We start from the raw sequence: 21334 nt of genomic DNA, 5'->3' as shown, positions 1-21334 counted from the left end.
ACGCCTCATTTATGTTCACTTATGTTTTACATTAATAGAAACCAATAATAGGAACCAGTTTCCATAAAAGTCATGGACCGTAAATAACACAAATGGCAAATAAGTATCATTTAGTACTTTTCACAGCTGGACAGAAAGGTTGCTGCATTTGAAAGTAGTTAATGGAATTTTTATTTGAACTTTAAAGAGATGCAATATCTACTTTTAAGACTCTACTGGAAACTGTAAAATGTAGTTTTGAAGATGTTTTAATTTCCCTGTCCAGAGGCAGAAATGCCGATTGAAATCTTGCTCATAGCTGAGCCTTAAAGTGACACATTGCTTCGTTTTATATATTTGTATCACAGCGACTGCAAAACAGAGGTCCTATTTATGATCAACGCTCAGCCTTTAGGAGGAATTTAATAATAAGCTGCTATTTCATTCCATTCTTTAAGCCTAATGGCACATGGGACATTTTGGAACATCTGGAGTATTGACCACTTGTGATGTTCACAGAGAAACATTGTTGATAAAAACAACCCTGTCAATGGTCATAAAGGAGAACTAAACCCTACAAAACATATGGATAGAAATGTCATATGGTATATACTAAAATTAAGGCACCAGACCAGCAACCCAAAATGATCCAGGACTGCACAGTTGTCCCCAGCAGCTTCCCATCTTGTATATTGTGTGTGTCTGTGGCACTGCACATGCGCATTGTGACATTTGTATTTGATATACATATTTATATACTGTATATTGTGAGTGGGTTGCTAAGCTCAAATAAAGGACAGCAACCTAAGCAGAGCATGTGCTGGGAAGCAGCAGAATTGAAGATGAGGTGATATTGAGGCCCAGATCTTAACTGCTAAAGGGCTGTGGTGCCTTGGGCTGTTACAAAACCCCAAAATATAGGGGTTGTTTATTAAGGTTTGAACTGTGTTTTCCACAAAAAAATCGAGTTTTCAGGGTTATTTTTTGGTCAAAACTCACATTTCTGAGTTAAAAGAACTAGAATTTTTCGAGTTTTTAAAAAAAAAAAAAAAAATCAAGATTAATCATGACCCTGAAAATAGCTTGAATCCAAAAATACACCATCTAAAACCTGTCGAGATCATGTAAGAGTCAATGGCAGAGGTCCCTTGAACCATTTGAAGATGTTAATAGCCTTCATGATGTTTGAGCTTTTTTTTGGAGGGGTTTGCCAGAAAACTCTATCAATTCGAGTTTTTTTTGCTAAAAACTTCGAGTTTTAGGGGATTCACAACTCGACTGAGTTGTGAGTTCATTCGAGGTATACAAAAACTCTAACATTTGACCTTTGATAGATAACCACCCTAATGTGTAGCATTTCTAGCCTACTTCTTTGTTAAGCTTTAGTTATCCTTAAATGTTATTTAATGGAAAGTGTCCTTGCTAACAAAGTGGTGACAGGTGCAGTAATTGAGTAGAAACTCAGTCCCTATGCTGCATCCCAGAAATCCTTATACCTTGCTGGTGGGGGCATATAGCTAAAGGGATTCTGTCTTGGGACAACATGTTTTTTTTTCCAAAACACATCAGTTAATAGTGCTGCTCCAGCACTGGAATCTGTTTTTTAAAAGAACAAACAGATTTTTTTATATTTCATTTTGAAATCTGACACGGGGATAAACATATTGCCAGTGTCCCTCAGTCATATGACTTGTGCCCTGATAAACTACAGTCACCCTCTCCCTCCCCAACCACCAGCCTATCAACAGAGCAATGGTAAGGTAACTAGATAACAGCTTCCTGGTAGATATGAGAATACCATTCAGTAGTAAAAATCCAAGTCCCACTGCTACTCCTTCAGTTACACTGAGTTGGAAAAACAATAGCTTAACAGAAAGCAGTTCCATCATGAAGTGCTGGCTCTTTCTGTAAGCACAGGATCAGGCACAATGACCTGAGAGGGCTGCCTACACACCAAAATTACAACTAAAAAAAAAATAATATTCTTGTTGGTTCAGGAATAGAATTTTAAATGTTAGAGTAATTTTGTTTGCATTTTAAATAATGTAATTTAGAAATAAAAACTACACCATACAAATCATGAGAGAATCCCTTTAACAGTTAAGCCAATAAAAACTTCACATATTGGCAGTGACTGCTGTGGTTAATTTTCCATTACTGGATAATATATTTGTCAAAATAAGGAAAATTAGTTTTGGCCCCAAAAGTAATTCAAAAAGCATCTTGTTTATTGCTCATTCAAATACTACTTAACATTGTAGATTCGCATGGTTAATAATATAAAATAAAACACAATTATTGAGTGATGAAGAAACATACCTGTGGTTTCTTCTTGCCAATTGGCGGTAGAGGCTGCATGATGGGAAAAGAAATGGTGTCTCTGCAGTCTGAATAGAGTAGATTTTGATTTTCAACCATTTTCTTTGGACGATCGTTATGACTTAATGGCCTTGCCTTTTGTAATCGAATTTCCATAGCATCCGGGAATGGTCTATAAGGCGAATTGTATACACCAGGAATCTACAATAAGAAACACAACAGTTATAACAGTAGGATTTTGACAATATATATTTGTATGTGAAAATGTGAAAAAGTAGATAATCTAATATGAAGCACAACTGGCTGCCAAGAGTGGCTGATCCAACAAACAAAGACAGAGTTAGGGCTAAATTATATAGAACATTTTGTAGGACGGGCTTGGATGGACCATAGTTAGAAATTATATAAAATCTGAATCCTAAAAACAAATAAAGGTGTAAATTCCAAATCACAATGCTCTAGATTAGAACAACAACAATAATAATAATTCTAAAAATTCTTAATCCAGAAATAAGAAAAAAAGGTGTAACCAGCACCAAATAGTGTTAAAATGCTGTCGTCAACTTGATACTAGAAGTTAATTTGAAGGTCACATCCTTTTTAAATAGCTGTCTGGTTAGGCTTCTATGTACTGAACATTGATACTGGTCAATGAACTCTGATCAATCAATTATATTTTTGGATTTATCATTGAAAATAACAAAAATAATCAAATTAAGTTCTTTTTTGATCTAAATCAAATAGAACATGTAGAAATGCATGTCTGCAACTCATGTCAATTAATATTGATCTAAAACTTGTCCATAGCCTATTATGGGATTGAATAGCTCAGATCATTGTTTGTTCTGGGGTTCGGACGCGCTGAATTCATGAAAGTTTTTGAACAATGACGATGTGGCTGCAACTGAATGGAATTATTTCCAGATTTCACAATGCTAGAACCTGGAGAGAAGGTTTTGGACTGAAACACACCTTGAAAACTTGGTTGTCAGGTACAAAATCGGACAGGTGGGTCCCCTATTTAAAGGGGATGTCCCCCTAAAACTACTTATTTTCATAATTGAAGGAAATAAGTAATTCTAAGCAACCTTACAATAAACATAAAATATATAAGTACAGGTATAGGATCCATTATCCAGAAAGCTCCGAATTATAGAATCCAAATTACGGCTAAAATCTGTTTTTTTCCATGAATCATATATTTTCCATATTCGTGTGTGGGGGGGATTTTCTAAAAATGTTTAATTTTATTAAGTGTAAAGACCATGAAATATTGCTCCATGCAAAAGCTGTTGAGGTTCCACAGAAGTCAATGGAAGCTGCGTTGATACTACTGGACATTTTTTTAGCCTTTAGTCAGATTTTAGAGGTTTTCAGATTTTTTTTTCATTAGTAATTATCCATAAAACTTGAATTTAGATTTAAATTTTGGAGATATTAGAGATATTTGTATTTTTAGTGCATCGCTCAGTGCTTTTTCCATTCCTACTTTTCATATTTGGATCTTTTAATAACTTTCATGGCATTCATGAAAGAGTTTTATCTTGGTTACAAAAAAAGCTCTAATACCACTACAATTCAACCTTTCATAAATAGGCCTCTAAGTGAGCCCAGCAACCAGCTATGCGCACAACAAAGTGACTTTTTATTTGTTGAACTGTTTTAGTTATTTCATGTAAAAGAAAAACACAATTTAAAAAACTTTTCGGAGAATGAAATTCCTATTACTTCCTCCTGACAGTAACCTTAAGGGACTGCGGCACAACATATTCTTTGAAACAAGTGATGAGGGCTGCTGCGGCCACCGTGATGGTTTTCTGGGGACTTCATTTTCTGCAGCAATTTTTTGAAGTGACAAAACACTGCTGGGAAATCTGCGCTAACTGTTAAAGAAACCCACAGCTAAGATATTCCTGGTACTGTCATACTAACTTCCAACTCAATAAGTCCCGGTGAATCTCTTGAGGAAACCCTGTTAATAGCTTCTTTCTGACCTCCTTGCATCAGACCCTGCTGTTGACTGCTAGCCCGATGGTGAATATGGCAAATGAGCTGTGAAAGTGCTGCCTTTTCGTTCCCTTAAAGGCCATGATTCTGACATGTCAGAAAATGAGCTGTACAATAGATATACTTTTTTTTTTTTATCTCTCTAGAATCCCTCCTTTTTTTTCCAAGAATCCTATGCGTACTTTCCATCGTGGGCAGCCATGCGTGACCTGGAATACTAATTGTGCCGGGTCAAGCATACTGGTAAATGTATCATCTGTTATCCCGTCATCCTTAGGTCTACATTAATATTTTCAATCACTTTGCATTTCTGACAATCTATCTTTCCAGCTCCCCTTTCCATAATTTTTTTCATAATTTAGCACATGAATAAAGAAGTACGACACGTGGAGACGATAAAAAAATTCCCTTAGACGTCAATTAAAACAGTGCCATAAAGCTTTCATGTCTTCCTTTTTTTTCTCTCTCTCCTTTATTACTTCATCAATTGGCCTTAAATTCAGACGCGTCTCGGTGCTGCCAGAATTAGTTTCAAAGTAAAAGTTTCATGCTCTTAAGAAAAAAAAAAAAAGTTGAAGTGCATTTTTTTAAATGCTGAATGAAAAATCTTTTCTAATAAATAAATAGCGCTCTGCAATTTATTATTTCCCACTCAATTAGAGATGATTTTTATATACTATGAATTTTTATACTATTATAATTTAATAGCAATCTAATAATCATAACACATTTTGACAATGGGTTAAAAAGAATGCTGTGTGTAGTGTAGAGAGCATTGTGTTTATTACAGGGGACTGCCCAGCTTGACAGGGAGGCTGATTTATTTATTTTCAGATATGATTTTTTTCTAAATCACTAGCAACTTTACTAAAGGACTCAAATCAGAAAAACTCCATTACATTAAGGGGGTTATTTATTAATATATGAAGGTTAAAATTGTAAATTTTTAGGTTTTTTTCACAAGAAAACTTGAATTTTTAGAGGAAAAAATTCCTTGAATTTTTTGAGATTTATTATAACCTGATGCTGCAAAAAGCCCAAATCCGAAAAGCACTATCTCAGACCAGTTGAGGTCCTGTATAAGTCAATGGAGAGGCACCTATCTCAATTTGAAATTTTTGTGGTTTGCGCTGGGTTTAGTCCGACAATAAGGGGCAGATTTACTAAGCTCAAGTGAATAGTTCGAATCCAAAAATGTTCAAATTTCGAAGTAATTTTTTGGGTACTTCGACCATCGAATTGGTTAAATTCGATCGAACGATTCAAAGTAAAAATCATTCGACCATTTGATAATCGAAGTACTGTCTCTTTAAAAAATCCTTCGGCTCAATACTTCGCCAAATAAAAGTTACCAAATTGAATGTTAGCCTATGGGGACATTGTAGACATTTGGGCACTTTTTATGATAGAATAAAAATCATTTGATTGATCACTTAATATCGAACGATTTTACGCTAAAATGTGCTAAAATCCTTCTAATTAGATTTCGAAGGATTTTTTTTCGAGGGTTTTTTAACCATCGAAATTCGACCCTTGATAAATCTAACCCTAAGACTTTTTTGAGGTTTTCGACAAAAACGATAAAAATTTGAGCGATTTGGGGAAAAAAAGACAGAAAAATTTGGGCCATTTAGGTTTTTGCTCGATTTTGTAGAGTTTTCCCTCGATTCGATTAAATCAGGGTTTTTTTTTTATCAATAAATAAGCTAAAATCGAGCATGGGAATTTGTTCATGGTATTTTTTAATAAACTATAAAAAAGTGCATTGTTCTTTAAATATTTGTTAAAATTCAAGGTTTTTATGCTGTGATTTTCTTGAACCACAGCAAAAACTAAAATCTTAATACATTTGCCCCCTAGTATTATAGTATCTTTCTGAAAGAGCCATGGCCAAGAGCAGAAGGAGTGTTGGCTTCGCTGTTGTCAGCCTGCGTATTTTTTCATGATGAGAGAAGCAGATCTGCTCCATGACCCAACTCCATACAACTGAACCGCTGCTGCTTGCATGCAGGCACAAGTAGTGGAAGTACTGTAGGTCTGAAAATGTCTGCTTTTGAGTATTTGGGCCGATTTCCAAGCAAGAGGATGTTATTTTAATCAATAGAATGGGGCACAAAGCGGATCCGCTTCTCTCAGCCAATTGAGAGCATCAGAGCCAATGCTCCGCTTACCTGTAAGAAAACCTGGTTTGGGTGAGTTTTCATTACAAATTCCTTGTTATTATACTCTCTCCTCAAAGTGGCACAGAATTAGATGTAAAGTATACAGCAATCCAGGTGCAGGGTAAATATAAAGCAAATTTTACTTTGAGTGTCAGATGGATAAGCCATTGTCATAATGTATATTGTGGAGATGCAACTGAATAGTACAAGAGGGTGCAAAGAATAAAGGGAGCCCTAAAAAGGTGCCTTTTACTTTTGTTCAATGGCAGTTGTGAAGTACTGAGCTCCCTTGCGCCCCTGTGCCCCATGCTATCTGCTTAGCACCTCTTTCATATTCAAAGGCACAGCTGGAGATGGGTGCAAGTAAGGAGGTGCAGTGGTTTTGTGCACAAGGCACTATGTGCAAGAAGTTTGAATGTTCTTCTGGTGTCTTTGTGGGTTTCCTCTGGGTACTCCAGTTTCCTCACTCCAAACACATACAGGCAGGTTAATTGGCTTCTGATGAAACTGACCTTAATATGTGTGTGTGTGTGAATGTAACAGGGACCTTAGAGTGTAAGCTCCACTAGGGCAGGGACTAATGGGAAGGACGCATAATCACTGTAATTTGCTGCAGATAGGTCACCGTTATAGAAAAATATCATAATAATAATGGAGTTTCAAAACACACAAACTGTAAGAGGCAGTTTTTATATACTGTAAATATAGTTAGTTAGTTTTAATTAGCATATATCTTGTTTATGTCATTTTATGAAAGAGACAGATATTTAGGAGCATATTGCTGTGCCATGTTAGGGCTCAAATATGTGGTCACTTTTAGGTAAATGCAGGGGTCACCGTTATGATTCTACCACCATCAGATGAAGAAGAATCTCCATGGAACGAGTCCTTTCGGAATTGTTGTTTGATGAATATTCTTTTTAAAATTCTGATTTCACTGCTTGTTTTAACCCTTGGCCTGATGTTAATGATAAAATCTATGACGCTGGCCGATTCTGCAGTTCTGGCCCTGTCTTTGATCTATGCTGCGGTAAAATAGCAAGATCCAACCGGTCCAGTGCCAAAAGGGTTAAATATAGTTTTATACGTGCAAATTGTTTGATTCCTAAACCTCACTTACTGTGCCCCACAGCTATTTACTCTCTCATAATGAAGTGTAAATCGTTGTGTTCGGCCTTTCTTTTTTTATTTTATAGTTTTTGAATTATTTACCTTCTTCTTCTGACTCTTTCCAGTTTTCAAATGGGGGTCATAATAAAAAAATTCTCTGTAAGGCTACAGATTTAGGGGGTATTACGAACTAAATTTTTTCTGATTTTTTTATTAAAACAAAGTCGATCTAACCATCTACGAATTTACCTAATTTATCAAAAATCATCCAACTTTTTCGAATTTAACGCTCGAATTGTAAGACTTTTTTGAGCTGTTGCCGATTTTGTTGGATTATCGTATGAAAACCAGCACAGATCATGATGTATAGAAACCTCTTCTAATCCTTAAAGGGACATCTGCCATTGCCTTCTACATGACTTCAACAGGTTTGCGATGGAGTATTTTTGGATTTGGATTATTAGCAGTTTTGGAGTAGAAAAAAATCTCGAAAAATGTAAGGTTTTTTTTCCCTATAAAAACTCGAGTAGAAACAAATCGAGATTTAATAAATAGGCCCCTTATTGTTATTGCTACTTTGTATTCCTTATCTTTCTATTCAGGCCTCTTTCATTCATATTCCAGTCTCTTATTCAAATCAATCCATGGTTGATTGGATAATCTGGCCCCTTGCAATGCTGCAAACTGCAAACTGGAGAGTTACTAAATAAAAAGCTAAATAACTCAAAAACCACAAATAATAAAAAATGAAAATCAATTGCAAATGGTCTCAGAATATCACTCTCTGTATCATACTAAAAGTTACTTTAAAGGGGAACAACTCCTTTAAGGTGGGGCAATAGTAAATGAGCTCTGATGTGTTTGTTGGAAGGTGTGTGTATATCTGTGTGAATTCGACATTTGTGTATTGTGACATGATATAAACTTAACGATAGTAATAGAGAACACTGAGTGTAGAAATGACGGCACTAAGGAGAGAGGTGAATGAAATATTTGTTAGGGCAGGGACTGCTGAATCACCACTGACCACTGCACTTCATCATAATTATCCAGACACACTAGTGCCGAGGGATTTATAAAAGTCCCACTCAGCAAATAATTGCCCCGCTGTTAGGAGATAGTCAGAGTGTTAACACCCTGTCACAGTCCAGCGTTTAGTGCGCCATTCAGTATTCAATTACTCTTGCTGGGAACTAAAGGCAACATGATTGTTTCTCGGCTACTACACTTATAATTGCGTGCCGACAATGTTAACGTGAAGATAAACGGCTGAAATGTTTTCTTTTGGCAGAAAATGAGCATTTCCACCGCACTCGCCGTGGAAGGGAAAGATTTAGAGGGCGTTTAAGCTTATCGGCCATGAAACACTAGTGGTTCTGCCTGGGTCGAAATTGCCAGTAGAACTTGCTCGGAAGAATTTCCAAGGCAATTTGGCACAATTATGTTGAATAATGGGCGGCAATTAGATATTGTTTGTATTGGATCACTTTTTATAAAAAAAAAAAAGGGACATGAATTTAAAGTAAACTTTGCAGGCGATCCGTTCCAACTGTTAGCATGGCCTTGTGCTATGTATTATGTGTGAATGAGAGAGTTGCAGTTCACACCAAATAGCATTTGATGTTAAACAGGAAAGACACCCAGCTGTCAGGTATAAATTCAGACTGAATAGTATTAAAAAATTATATCAACAAAAAACAATGGTCATAGGGGGTTATTTATCAAAGTCCGAATTTATCTCAATATATTCTGCAACAAACTCGGGTTTTTAATGCTTATTTATTATGACATTGCTCCGTAAATTTGCTTTGCGGTAAAAAATCTAATTTTCGTGAATTTTTTGGACTTTTTCATTCGATTTTTCACGATTTTCACAAGTTTTTTGTAATTTTCAGCCGAAGACTCTGAAAACTTCGGGGTGTTGCACTAAACCCAGCGCACATCAAAAAATCATTGGGACTTCTCCCATTGACTTATATGTAACCTCGACAGGTCTGAGATGCCGGATTTTCTGATTGGGAATTTTCCATCCTTAGGGTTTAATACATTTTCGAAAAATGTGTGATTTTTTTTAAAAGTCAGATTTTATAAAGAAAAAAAATCATACATTTTTCGTTATTTTTGTATTCGGAGTTTAGTAAAAAACCCCATAATGTAGACTCAACCAGTATAGGAGGAGGTTCAGGTGCGCTGCCCTGAACCTTCAGCCAAGGAAGCAGATCCAAACTGTAATACAAATAGGCCGGCTCTCAAAGGACCAGTCCTCCACACAGACGTGTAAATGAATTATATGGTTTATTCGGTATTCATGGCACAGCCTTATGCGTTTTGTATTCTCACTGATATAAAATCATAAGCAATAGTATTAAATAGTTGCATTTGCTCTGAAGACTTTCACATTTTGCTTGTAGTTGTGAATCCTTATCAAAGATGTTTCCTATTTAATGCAGTGCTGATAAAAATATACAGGACAAGTACAGCCACACACAGTGTTGGACTGGCTCTCCCACCTGCAGTATCGTAACTAGAGGAGGACGGGCCCTGGCGCGGGACTCGCAGCCGCCCCCCCCTCCGTACGCTATTTTCGGCCGGAATCCATTGGTGCGCGAGCTGCTGGAGGGCCCTGAGGGGGTGCGGACCCTGGCCCAATTGCACCCCCTGCTCCCCCGGTAGTTACGCCACTGTCCACCTGAAAATCAGGCATTTAGGACCCACTCAATGCACCATTACATATAGAATGAATCAACAGATTTCCTGGTATCCTGACAACCCTGGCTAATTTTTTTACAGGTATAAGCAGGGTCGGACAAGGCCATTAGGACACAGGGAAAAAACCCAGTGGGCCCCGCCCCGATCCTCACCAGCTCTCCCCAGGCCATAGATCTCCCTCCCCTGATGCACTAATGGTACTCTCAGGGGAAGGGGTAGTGCGGGTAGCAGTGGCCCTATTAGGGAGTGCGGGCGACGCACTGGGGACACATGGGGGTGCAGGTGGCACAGAGGGGCCCCTGGGATGCAGGGCCGGATTTACGTAGTGGGCGCCCCTAGGCCCACTGCCGTTCGTCGCCCCCTGTCCCCTCCCCTTTATTCGTGCAAATTTTGATCATCTCAACCGGAGCAATGGGGATTGGCACATGGAAATTTAAAAAATGATTGTATCTCCAGTGCATCGCCAGTGTTTTGAACCAATGTGGGTGTGGTTGGGCAGCATGCAGCCCCCCTAAAATCCTGCCGCCCTAGGCCGGGCCTAGATGGCCTTTCCACAAATCCAGGCCTGCTGGGATGGTAGCCTTGGTGGAGCCTACACCCACCAATCTGACCCTGCGTATGGGACCTGTTATCCAGAATGCTCGGGGCCCGATAATGGATCTTTGAGTAATTTGGATCTCAATATCTTTACTAGAAAATCATGTAAACATTAAATAAACCCAATAGGCTGGTTTTGCTTCCAATAAGAATTAATTATATCTTAGTTGGAATCAAGTACAAGGTACAGAGAAAATGGAAATCATAAAAAAATGGAATTAATTTTGAAAAATTTTAATTGATTGAAATGGAGTCTATGGAAGATGGTCTTCCCGTAATCAGCATGTATTGTAGCACAAGTCTGCTGCACATAGACTTAGGGGAAGATTTATCATAGATCATATTGGGGAATCTGATCATAGATCATATTGGGCAATGAGCAATCCAACTGCCCAATCAAATATCTCAGAATGACTGGTCTGAGATACTAAATCCAACTGAAGGCGTTGGGAAGTGTTTTCCAGTTTATTCAACGAATATTGATATTCCTCAAATGCACATTCCTAGCTGAGTATCAGAGATTCATGTACCTTATTTCCCAGTGTTTTTGCAACAACTATTTTTATTTCTATTTTAAGAAGAACAAGAACAGATACAGTAAGCCCTGTCCGATACAATGGTGTTTTATCTCTTATGTGCAATGTAACCTGTGTCTTTTCTTCTTTTTTACAGCCTGAATGGCGGCCCCCATGGCTACACAGCAGCTTGTTTATATAAACTACAGTATAGTAGTACTTATCTGTTATCTACTGTGTATCCTGTGCTTGGATGGCTGCCCCCATGGCTACACAGCAGCTTGTTTATATAAACTATAGTAGTACTTATCTGTTATCTACTGTGTATCCTGTGCTTGAATGGCTGCCCCCATGGCTACACAGCAGCTTGTTTATATAAACTATAGTAGTACTTATCTGTTATCTACTGTGTATCCTGTGCTTGGATGGCTGCCCCCATGGCTACACAGCAGCTTGTTTATATAAACTATAGTAGTACTTATCTGTTATCTACTGTGTATCCTGTGCTTTAATGGCAGCCCCCATGTCTACACAGCAGTTTGTTTATATAAACAATAGTAGTGTTTCTGAAGCAAACACAGCAGTTTAAGGGCAGAGACACACGCTCAGATTCGGGGAGATTTAGTCGCCCGGCGATAAATCGCCTCTTCTTCTGGGCAACTAATCTCCCCAAACTGCCTCCCGCCAGTTAGAATCTAAATCGCCAGCAGGATGGCATTCGGATCTCTTCATTGTCTGAAGTCGCCCGTGAGGCAACTTCTGAGAACGAAGCGCACCAATTGCCATCCCGCCGGCCATTTACATTCTAGCCAGCGGGAGGCAGTTTGTGAAGATTAGTCTCCCCTAAGAAGAGGAGATTTGTCTCTGGGCGAATCTGAGCATGTGTCTCTGCCCTTACCAGTGCAGAGCAACAGTACATTATATGTTAATTACTTTAAAACAATTTCAGTTTTTTGGTGTTACTGTTCCTTTAACCTTATCTAATCTAACCATAGTTATATGGGAAAAAAACAGCACAACTTGTACTTGATCCAAACTAAGATATAATTTATCCTTATTGGAAGCAAAATCAGCCTATTGGGTTTATTAATGTTACTGTGATTTTCTAGTAGACTTAATTTATGAAGAGCCAAACTACGGAAAGATCCCATATCTGGAAAACCCCAGGTCCCAAGCGTTGTGGATAACATGTCCCATACCTGTACTGAATCAAGTGCAAATAAGAGAGAAATGATTATGGGGCTCTTACTTAGGATAACTGGGTGGGTGGAGCAAAACAAGGTGACCCTGAAAAATCCTTATTAGCCGCCATGTCTGTTGTTAATGCATGCTACATATTCTAATACAAGCTTTTTTTCATGTGTATCAGCAAAAGAAAAAAAAGTTGTGACTGCTAACCCAAAACCAGCAAGTTTGACCTAAAATAAGCCCTCAAAAAAAAGTATTTTGCTTAGCTGTCAGTGCAATAGATGAGAAGTGCAATGACTGCTCTTTAGGTCTTCTCTATTAGGACTAAATCTATATCAGGATGCTTCAGAGAACATTGTGTCCTGTATGCTATTTTAATATCTGGCCAACTCCCAGCTTCTCAGCACAAGAGCACGGGAGCCTCCAGTCTTCTACCTTTACATTAAGAAATTATGCCTGGAGAGATTTAAAAACTGCACGTGGTTTACAAAACACAAACATTCTAAATTTCAGGGGATGGGGCTTTTCATAAATATGTTTCGTGAGTTGAATTGTAAGAAGAAAACAATGGGACCATATGACACAATGAAACAAAAAATGAAGTGAATAAGATTACTGCTCATTAGCAGGGAAAAGTACAGGTATGGGACCTGTTATCCAGAATATTAATGTGACCTGGACCCGGCTTCCCACTTTTTTTTTATAGACTTGCTCTGACCTGCCCAATAATATCACAAAAGGGGCGGGGTAGGGGTGAGCCTATAAAACAGGAAGCCGGCAGTCTAAGCCCGCAACCCGCAAAGGAGCAGTGAGGTCACCCGAATCCACCGAACCGCGGGTATTAGGCAGGCTTGCACATTACTAATTCAGAATGCTCAGGACCTGAGGTTTTCTGGATACTGAGTCTTTCTGTAATTTGGAACTTTATACCTTAAGACTGCTAAAAATCATTTAAACATTAAATAAACCCAACAGGATTTGCCTCCAATAAGGATTAATTATATCTCAGTTTGGATCAAGTACAAGCTACTGTTTTATTATTACTGGGAAAAAAGGAAAAATGTTGAATTATATAATTAATATGGAGTCTATGGGAAATGGCCTTCTTGTAATTTGGAGCTTTCTGGATAATGGATTCTATGCCTGTGATTACATGGTTGCAAATTTAAGTACATAAATATTTGTCCATCAACCCTTCACAGAACTCTTCTATTCATATTTTTAATGCACTTTTATACTGCGGGACACAAAAAGGTAGTTATAGAAGATACACAGTAAAATGTGTACCGTTTTATAAGAAACTTGACTGTATGCAGTGAAATTCTCCCTTCATTTACTGCTGTGGATAGGAATTGTCAGACGGTCCCTAACTGCTCTGCAGGGAAACAATCATACTAATGAACAGTAGGGGGAGCCCCCGCCTTACTTCCCAGCCATGCAGAACTCAAGCAGCTTTGTTTGTTTCCCTGTAGAGCAGTCGGCAACTGTGTAGAGATTTATATTGGATTTATTTTGGCTTTACAACCCCTTAAGGGCAGCGACACACACTGCTATTTCAGATTAGTTGCTCAGCGACAAATAACTTCTTCTTCTAATCTGCCCAAACTGCCTTCCCACTGGCTAGAATGTAAATTGCCGGTGGGATGGCACTTGGATAGCTTCAGCTTTCCGAAGTCAGCCAAAGTTTCATCGTTAGGCGACTTCGGGCAACTTTGAAAAACAAAGCGTTTCGAGTGCCATCCTGCCGGCGATTTAGATTCTAGCCAGCGACTAAGCCACAGCTGACTCTGGCGACTAATCTCCTGCAATAGCAACGTGTGTCTCTGCACTTGCTGTTTCCAACTGCAGCGGCAGGGACAAAGCAAGATTTAAACAGATAATTTTGGAGGATTATTTTGCTGCAACCACTGGTTCTACAGAGTTGGAGAAAGTTTGTATAAAACAATACAAAAACTATAAAATCCACATTAGATTGCATGACGACACACGACCCAGTGCAGTCTGTATATTCTGATTATTAGTATATTCTGAATATCGGCTTCTGGCAGATATTATTTGCCTTGTGCTGTTTTGATCATTTATGACGATCACTAAGCAGCCCAGATCACACTGAGTATGTGCACAGTCTTGGTCGTGCAAAGATGTTTAACAGAGTTACAAGATTGTGACCCCCTGTGGCCAACTTTGAAAGCATAAATCATTTGTTTGATTAGACTTGTGGTGCAGTAAGTTCATGATTATGTTTAGTATACAAAATACAGCATTTCTAGCCTTATTCTATTTTAGACTTTACTTCCCCTTTTATTCTTAGGCACTAAATTAGGAAGGGAGTCTATGTGGACAACCATGGATGAGACATCAGGCACTCACAGATCACAGACATGTAACATGCTTTATTGAGGGATCTGTGAGTGCCTGCCGTCATGGTTAAATACCTCCACCTCCAGCTGTTGGTCTTGGGCATGTGCAGCCAGAACCCATGTCAAAACTGGTGAGATTATACACTTTCAGCTTTGCACCAGGAACTTTCCTTTGATATTGAGTCTATATGGATAACCCCTAAAGCTGTACCTAAGTGATTCTGCTATATAAATGCCTTGATTTAGAGTGCCAGCTTCTCTGCGCTAAAAGTAGAAAAGCAACAACAGATGAAGCAGAGATCAGTTCAATACAGTACGTGCATTGTTCAGAGGATGGCGGAATAGTTATACTTGTTTCTTTGTTTAAAGCAGGTGAGATCTCACCATGCAATTTAATGTGCATGATACACAGACACTGCTGTAACAGCCCTAGCTCCATTTGTACAGAGAAAAGGTGTGCAGAAGTCCTCTTAGACACTGCATTAAATATGTTATTTCTGCTTTAAGAACTTTACTCATCAAAGAAGACTTGCTACACTGCAGGTATACTGTATAAAGGAATGCTGGCAGGTTTAATTAGGTTAATTAGGGCTCATGCCCATGGGTGTTCTTTTTTCTTTAACAGGTTGACACATGTTTGGAATGCATATCAACTGTTTTTCTAATGAAACACATTGGTCTGAAGTGTGATACCCACGAGCATTTGCACACGTGCTTGCTTTCTATTCTGTCGCATGTTTGGACTTGGAGTCTACGAAGACTTGTGTTAAATTGTTTTGACGGGCTTGTATGTTAGAGTGGCATTTGTATAGTGCCCATACCTAGTAGGCTAACACACAAGCTAAAGACACAAATGAATGGAAAGTAAAATATAAATGTTAGGCACCCCAAGTGATTCCATTTACTTACCTGATACCCTAGGAAACTGCGCAAGTCCGGGGTTCTTCCAGAGAGCTTCATCTTTCTTCCCACGGGTGCACATGCGCAGTAGAGTGAAAAGCTGAATTTTAACGAAGAAGTCATTCTACTGCGCATGCGCCTGCTCCAGGAAATTTGAAGAAAGAAGAAAGCAATCGCTCTGTGGTGCTCGCTGAAAGAACCCCTGGACCGGAGCAGTTTTCTCCCAATAGGAGCACTGACCTGAGGGGTCAGGTACGTATATACAATCACTTGGAGGTGCCTAATTTTTGGCACCCCCAAGTAAAAACAACTTTCCTTCTCCTTTAAAGTGTTCCATTTGACATTAACGGGTCATTTCCAATTACAGGTACTGTATGGGAACTGTTATCCAGAATGCTTGGGACCTGGGGGTCTTCTGGATAAGAGATCTTTACATAATTTGGATCACCATACCTTATGTCTGCTAAAAAAAAAAACCCTTAAATAAACCCAATAAGATTGTTTTGGCTCCAATAAAGATGAATTATATCTTATTTAGGATTGAGTAAATGTGAGAATACCTGGTGGTCTAGCGGTGGTACTTTTTCCAATCGCCCAACGTAGGTCTATTTTCATAGTTCCTGGGTATGATTTATAGTTACAGTGAAACCTCAATTTTACATCCCCTGATTTTAAGTTGTTTTGTGGTCCCACCTATATATTATACATAATGCATTTCCCTGATTTTACATTTCCCTGGATTTTACACCATTTTTTTCTGGTCCCCTGAAAAATGTAAAATGGGGGTTCTACTGTAGTTTGCCTGTTCCTGATCTTGCCTGTCCTTGACCTTTTCTAGTTTGCTGCCTGTCCTTACCTTTGCCCATTTATTGACTACTCTCTTGACTACTGTTGTGTTGACCCGGCATGTGACTTCGACTACTCCCTTGACTGCCCAAAACTCTCCCTGGTCCTCTTGCTTTAAGACCTGAAGGCATCATAGTAGCGGAGGGGTCCTCCCGAAGCCAAAATCAGTTGTTATTGGCGGAAAAGTGAGCTGGGGCCAGGACCTTGGGGTTTGTAATGGGTTTGGGACACCATTTGTAACAACAAGGTACAGTTTTATTTTTACAGAGAAAAAGCAAATAATTTTTATAAATGTTAATTATTATTGTTTAAAATGGAGATGGCCTTCCCACAATTTGGAGCTTTCTGGATAACCGGTTTCCGTATAATGGGCCCTATACCTGTACCGATCTTATATATTACTATATTTTTGCATCCTAAAAATGTTACTATACTCATCTATAAATATAACATCAGGTTTAATAAAATAAACTTGTGTTTTTCCTGGATTGTGATGTCATTGTTAAAACTTTATTACAAGGTAATAATTTACATTTGTAAAGTATTAAAAGTAATAATTAGAGCTGGATATTTACGGCACTAATGAATTATGATGCGCCACAATGGATTTTGCTATGTAAGTTAAGAGAAGGTAATTTATACTCGAGTGTATGTCCTATGAAATATTCTTAGCTTGGTTAGAAACGAAGCACTGCCATATTCCCCGGTGGCTTGGCTGGAGACATTATTAATCACGAGTTTCAAGTTTGGGAAAAACTTGTGATTCCCTTTGTCTCAAGGGTAGGAAGGCCAGCAGAGCGACTAAGGTCATGTTCCCAATCTGTGTGGTAAGATATGAATGTGCCATAATCACCACTTATACGATGACTTTCACTGTATCATGAGCAGATGAGCTGTAAGAGGTTTAAGAAGAAGGCAGACATGTGGCACATACAATGATCGAGTAGGTGGGAAATAACCTTTTGTAAAGCTCCTCTCACCTTCCCACTGATTATTCCCCAAAGTCGCCATTAAACATGGACTGGAAATAGACATGAAGAAAGGAGTAACCTATTTTTTTTTTATATACAAACTCATGTTAGAAAAAGAAACAAAACAAGCTAACTGTCAAGTCTTGCTATACGCATCAAAAAGCTATGGGGTCTGTAACGGAAAATGCACGGAAAAATTAAGTTTGTTGCATATATAGGAGTTATTTATCAAAGGTCGAATTTTAGAGTTTTAAATACCTCAAATGAACTCACAACTTGAATGGTTTCTAATTTAAAAACAAAACTTGAATAGGAAAAAAACTTGAATCAGCGGGAAGTGGGGAAAAAACGCAAAACGCTTTAATTGATAGAGTTTTTCGGGCAAAACCCTTTGAAAAAACTTGAACATGATGAAGGCTATTAACATCTTCAAATAGTTCAAGGGACCTCTGCCACTGACTTCTACATGACCTGGACAGGTTTCAGATGGTGTATTTTTAGATTCAAGCTACTTCCAGGGTCAGGGTGTAATAACCTGAAAATGTGAATTTTGACCAAAAAATTCAACTCAAAAACTCAAAAGTTTTCATAGAAAACACAACTCAATCCTTAATAAATTTGCCTTATAGAGAATGATAGTGGCTGCAATCTAAAACAATGAAGTAGGTGTACTAATTCTTAACATATTGCAATCAATTTGAAGAATTAATATATTTAATCTGAAGAGTAAGAAAATTCCTATTTTTGTACTTTTAGAATAATGTGTTTTTACCACTGTAAAACACGATGGAGGAATTTACTGAACCCCCCCCCCACCAAGACATCACTTGAGAGTTGTAGTCAGAATTACCAGTTAGAATACTTATAAAATACTTATAAATAAGTTGCACAAGTAACATTTGAATATATTACACCCAATGAAGAGAAGTTTTCATTTTTTTCATTCATGGAGGGGGGTAGAAACATTGGGGGGTGGGCAATTGTTAGGTACCTCCAGTTATTTTAGTAATTTACCAGTTACCCCAGCTGGTGCTCTTCATCTTTAAAAATCACACCAACCGGAGGTACTTGTGGAGTGCAGCTCTGTAACGTTCTCTCTTCTCACAAGCGTCTCTTTCAGCATTTCTGCAGGGCACAGGTGGAATAAAGAAACGTTTTGTATTGTGCATGCTTTCACCCAAACTGAAGAGGATAGTTGGAGGAGTGCAGGAAGATTGCAACACAGTGCTCAAATAGGTGTAGCCCAGGCTGTAGCATTTTTTGAAGAAGAAGAGCATCAGCCCAGAGTGATAGGTAAAGCTATTAGAATCACAGGGGGCTGCCCAACAATTCTGTGAGGCCCATTTATTGAAGGTCGAATTTTTGTGGTTTTAGAGCTTTTTGAAACAACGACTGCTGTATTTCTCTAAAATCACAAAAACCATGAAAGTTATTAAAAGTTATTAAAAATACAAATATCTCTAAAACCTCTAAAAATCCAAAAACCTCAAAGTCTGAATGGCTGAAAAAAAAAAAAAGTGCAATAGGATCAGCACAGCTCCCATTGACTTCTATGTGAGTTTTTTGTAGTACTTATACTTAAGTGCTCAGTTATAAAACTTGAATTTTTAGTATGGATGCACCGAATCCAGGATTCGATTCGGGGTTTCCGTCAGGATTCGGCCTTTTTCAGCATGATTTGGCCAAATCCTTCTGCCCGGCCGAACCAAATCCGAATCCTAATTTGCATATGTAAATTAGGGGCGGGGAGGGAAATCACGTGACTTTTTGTCACAAAACAAGGAAGTAAAAAATGTTTCCCCTTCCCACCCTTAATTTGCATATGCAAATTAGGATTCGGTATTCGGACAAATTTTCTCGAAGGATTCGGGGGTTCGGCCAAATCCAAAATAGTGGATTTGGTGCATCCCTAAGTTTTATAGATTTATTATACCCCAAAGCTGCTAAAAAATTGAAATACTCCAGCTAAAACCCGTTGAGGTCATGTAGAAGTCAATGGCAGATGCCCCTTTTACAATTTGAAGATATTGTAATCTGCCCTGGGTTTTGTACAATAATTGGGAAACGAGTGACTCAGGTGTTGAATCCGAAAAAGTTGTACGATTCAAAATTTTCAGGCCGATTATTTGATAAACGAGTTAAGTTCATGGATTGGAGTTAGGATGACTTTGCTTTAATAAAAACATTTGATAAATTCAAGTTTTACTAAATCCCCTCTTAATGAATCTCGAATGTTAGTGCTTAAGAGAAATTTGAAAAAAATATGATTCATAAAAAAATGTTAGTAAATAGGCCCCTGTTATTGTACACTTCCTTGTCTCTTCATTATTAAAATCTCAAAAGTTTGCATTGTTCCCTATATCAGTTAGCCAATAAACAAACGGTATCACGTTAGCACAAAAAGCTCTTTTTCTACAATGCTACACTAGTTAGGTTAGAACTGAGCTTTACAGTACTTGTGTCTTGGGTTTGATTCTGAACACAATCTGTATGTTTGCATCTTCTCCCCATGTTTTTGTGCTCCAGTTTCTTCTCACTGTACAAAAACTGGAAACTGGGATCTGATGGAGTTTACCCTAGTGCCTGCGGTAGGGAAATTAGACTGTAAAATCCACTGGGGCAGGTACGGATGTGAATGATTACCCATTCTCTGGAAAGTTCTGAGCAATATATCAATGCTATAAATGGAGCACCAAACCTAAATTACCAAGTGATTTTTATTAATCATCGTTCCAGTGCACAAAGCTGCTTTGCTTGGTCACGTCACTTCTTTGGATGAAGAGGTCTAGTGTGCAGAAATGTTATCAAAACTCACTAGACAGACATGTTAATGTTGCAGCAGTTCCAGGGGCTTAACTGTAGAGGAAGCAGACCCTGCAGCTGCAGGGGGGCCCAGGAGGCATAGGAGATCCAATGAGGCCCAAATAATGAGCAATTTCAACATTTATTGGTAAAACATGGCAATCTCTGGACATGTTGGGAACCCTAAAATTAATGTGCTGTTGGGCCCAATATAACATCTAGTTACACCACTGAGCAGTTCTATGAATTTATTTTTCTTCGTTTAGCAGAATGCACCATCAAAAATCCAATCCAGTAGATCGATGGTTAGCTCTGCTGTCTTGGACTGAGTTTAAGTTGGTGTAGGGCACGATCAGCAAGGCGTTTGTATGTTCTACCACATTTTGGGGCCCATTAGTTCGAGTGAAGGAATAGAGGAAAAATAGTTCGAATTTCGAATGTTTTTTTTGGCTACTTCGACCTTCGACTACGACCTTTGAATCGAACGATTCGAACTAAAAATCGTTCGACTATTCAACTATTCGATAGTCGAAGTACTGTCTCTTTAAAAAATTCTTCGACCCCTAGTTCGCCACCTAAAACCTACCGAGGTCCATGTTAGCCTATGGGGAAGGTCCCCACAGGCTTCCTAACAATTTTCTGATCAAAGGAATATCCTTCGATCAATGGATTAAAATCCTTCGAATCGTTCGAAGGATTTAATCCATCGATCGTATGATTATTCCTTCGATCGTTCGACCGTAAAAATATCGGTAAATCCTTCGACTTCGATATTCGAAGGATTTTACTTTGACCGGTCGAATGTCGAGGGTTAATTAACCCTCGATATTCGACCTTAGGTAAATGTGCCCCTTTCTGTTATTTCTAAT

The 21334-nt window shown here is 38.4% G+C and overlaps 1 protein-coding gene across 2 annotated transcripts in view; it reads right to left on the bottom strand.

The window, feature by feature from the left end:
- The window catches only part of spata17.L (spermatogenesis associated 17 L homeolog), a 104676-nt gene that overhangs the window by 33774 nt on the left and 49568 nt on the right, over positions 1–21334 (bottom strand). For both annotated transcript variants that reach the window (XM_018262605.2, XM_018262606.2), the window contains exon 7: positions 2299–2499. In XM_018262605.2, coding sequence (XP_018118094.1) covers positions 2299–2499 — 201 coding nt within the window. The remainder of the gene's footprint in view (positions 1–2298; positions 2500–21334) is intronic.

Source organism: Xenopus laevis, chromosome 5L (assembly GCF_017654675.1).
Source record: "Xenopus laevis strain J_2021 chromosome 5L, Xenopus_laevis_v10.1, whole genome shotgun sequence".
NCBI classification, from domain to species: domain Eukaryota; kingdom Metazoa; phylum Chordata; class Amphibia; order Anura; family Pipidae; genus Xenopus; species Xenopus laevis.
This window is presented reverse-complemented; position numbering and strand designations above follow the sequence as displayed.